Below are 375 nucleotides of genomic sequence, written 5' to 3' on the forward strand. Positions count from 1 at the left end.
ATTATTTACAGTGAGGATCCACTTTATGCCCAGGCTGGCCTGTGGGCCTTCTGTCATCAGATGACAGGTGAGGGCTCCAACCCACCCCTGCCCAGAAAATCCACAGGTCCTTCAGATCCACTCATGAAAGGCACTTCAGGAGCCTTTCACAAAAACAGTCCCACAAGGGGAAAGTTGCAGCAAGGACTGTTCTGAATATAACAAGGACTAAGCAACTGCTCACAGTACCACGATACAGAAACAACCCAGAAGTCCCATGAAGGTTGAATGCATCCATAAGTTGTGGTACCTATATACAATGGAATATTACACAGCCATTAAAAAGAACAAAACAATGGCCTTTGCAGGGAAATGGATGGAACTAGAACAAATCAT

General features: G+C 45.1%; 1 protein-coding gene across 2 annotated transcripts in view; it reads left to right on the forward strand.

The window, feature by feature from the left end:
• LOC105999836 (H-2 class II histocompatibility antigen, E-S beta chain-like) overlaps positions 1 to 375 on the forward strand; it is a 16987-nt gene that overhangs the window by 10929 nt on the left and 5683 nt on the right. Inside the window, exon 1 of one of the 2 annotated variants that reach the window (XM_013034965.1) lies at positions 46 to 67. The exons of the other annotated variant lie outside the window; for it this stretch is intronic. Coding sequence (XP_012890419.1) covers positions 61 to 67 — 7 coding nt within the window. The 5' untranslated portion in view covers positions 46 to 60. Of the gene's footprint in view, positions 1 to 45; positions 68 to 375 lie in introns of those variants that run through there. 2 annotated transcript variants of the gene reach the window in all.

This window comes from Dipodomys ordii, unplaced genomic scaffold, assembly GCF_000151885.1.
Source record: "Dipodomys ordii isolate 6190 unplaced genomic scaffold, Dord_2.0 Scaffold202, whole genome shotgun sequence".
Lineage (NCBI taxonomy): Eukaryota > Metazoa > Chordata > Mammalia > Rodentia > Heteromyidae > Dipodomys > Dipodomys ordii.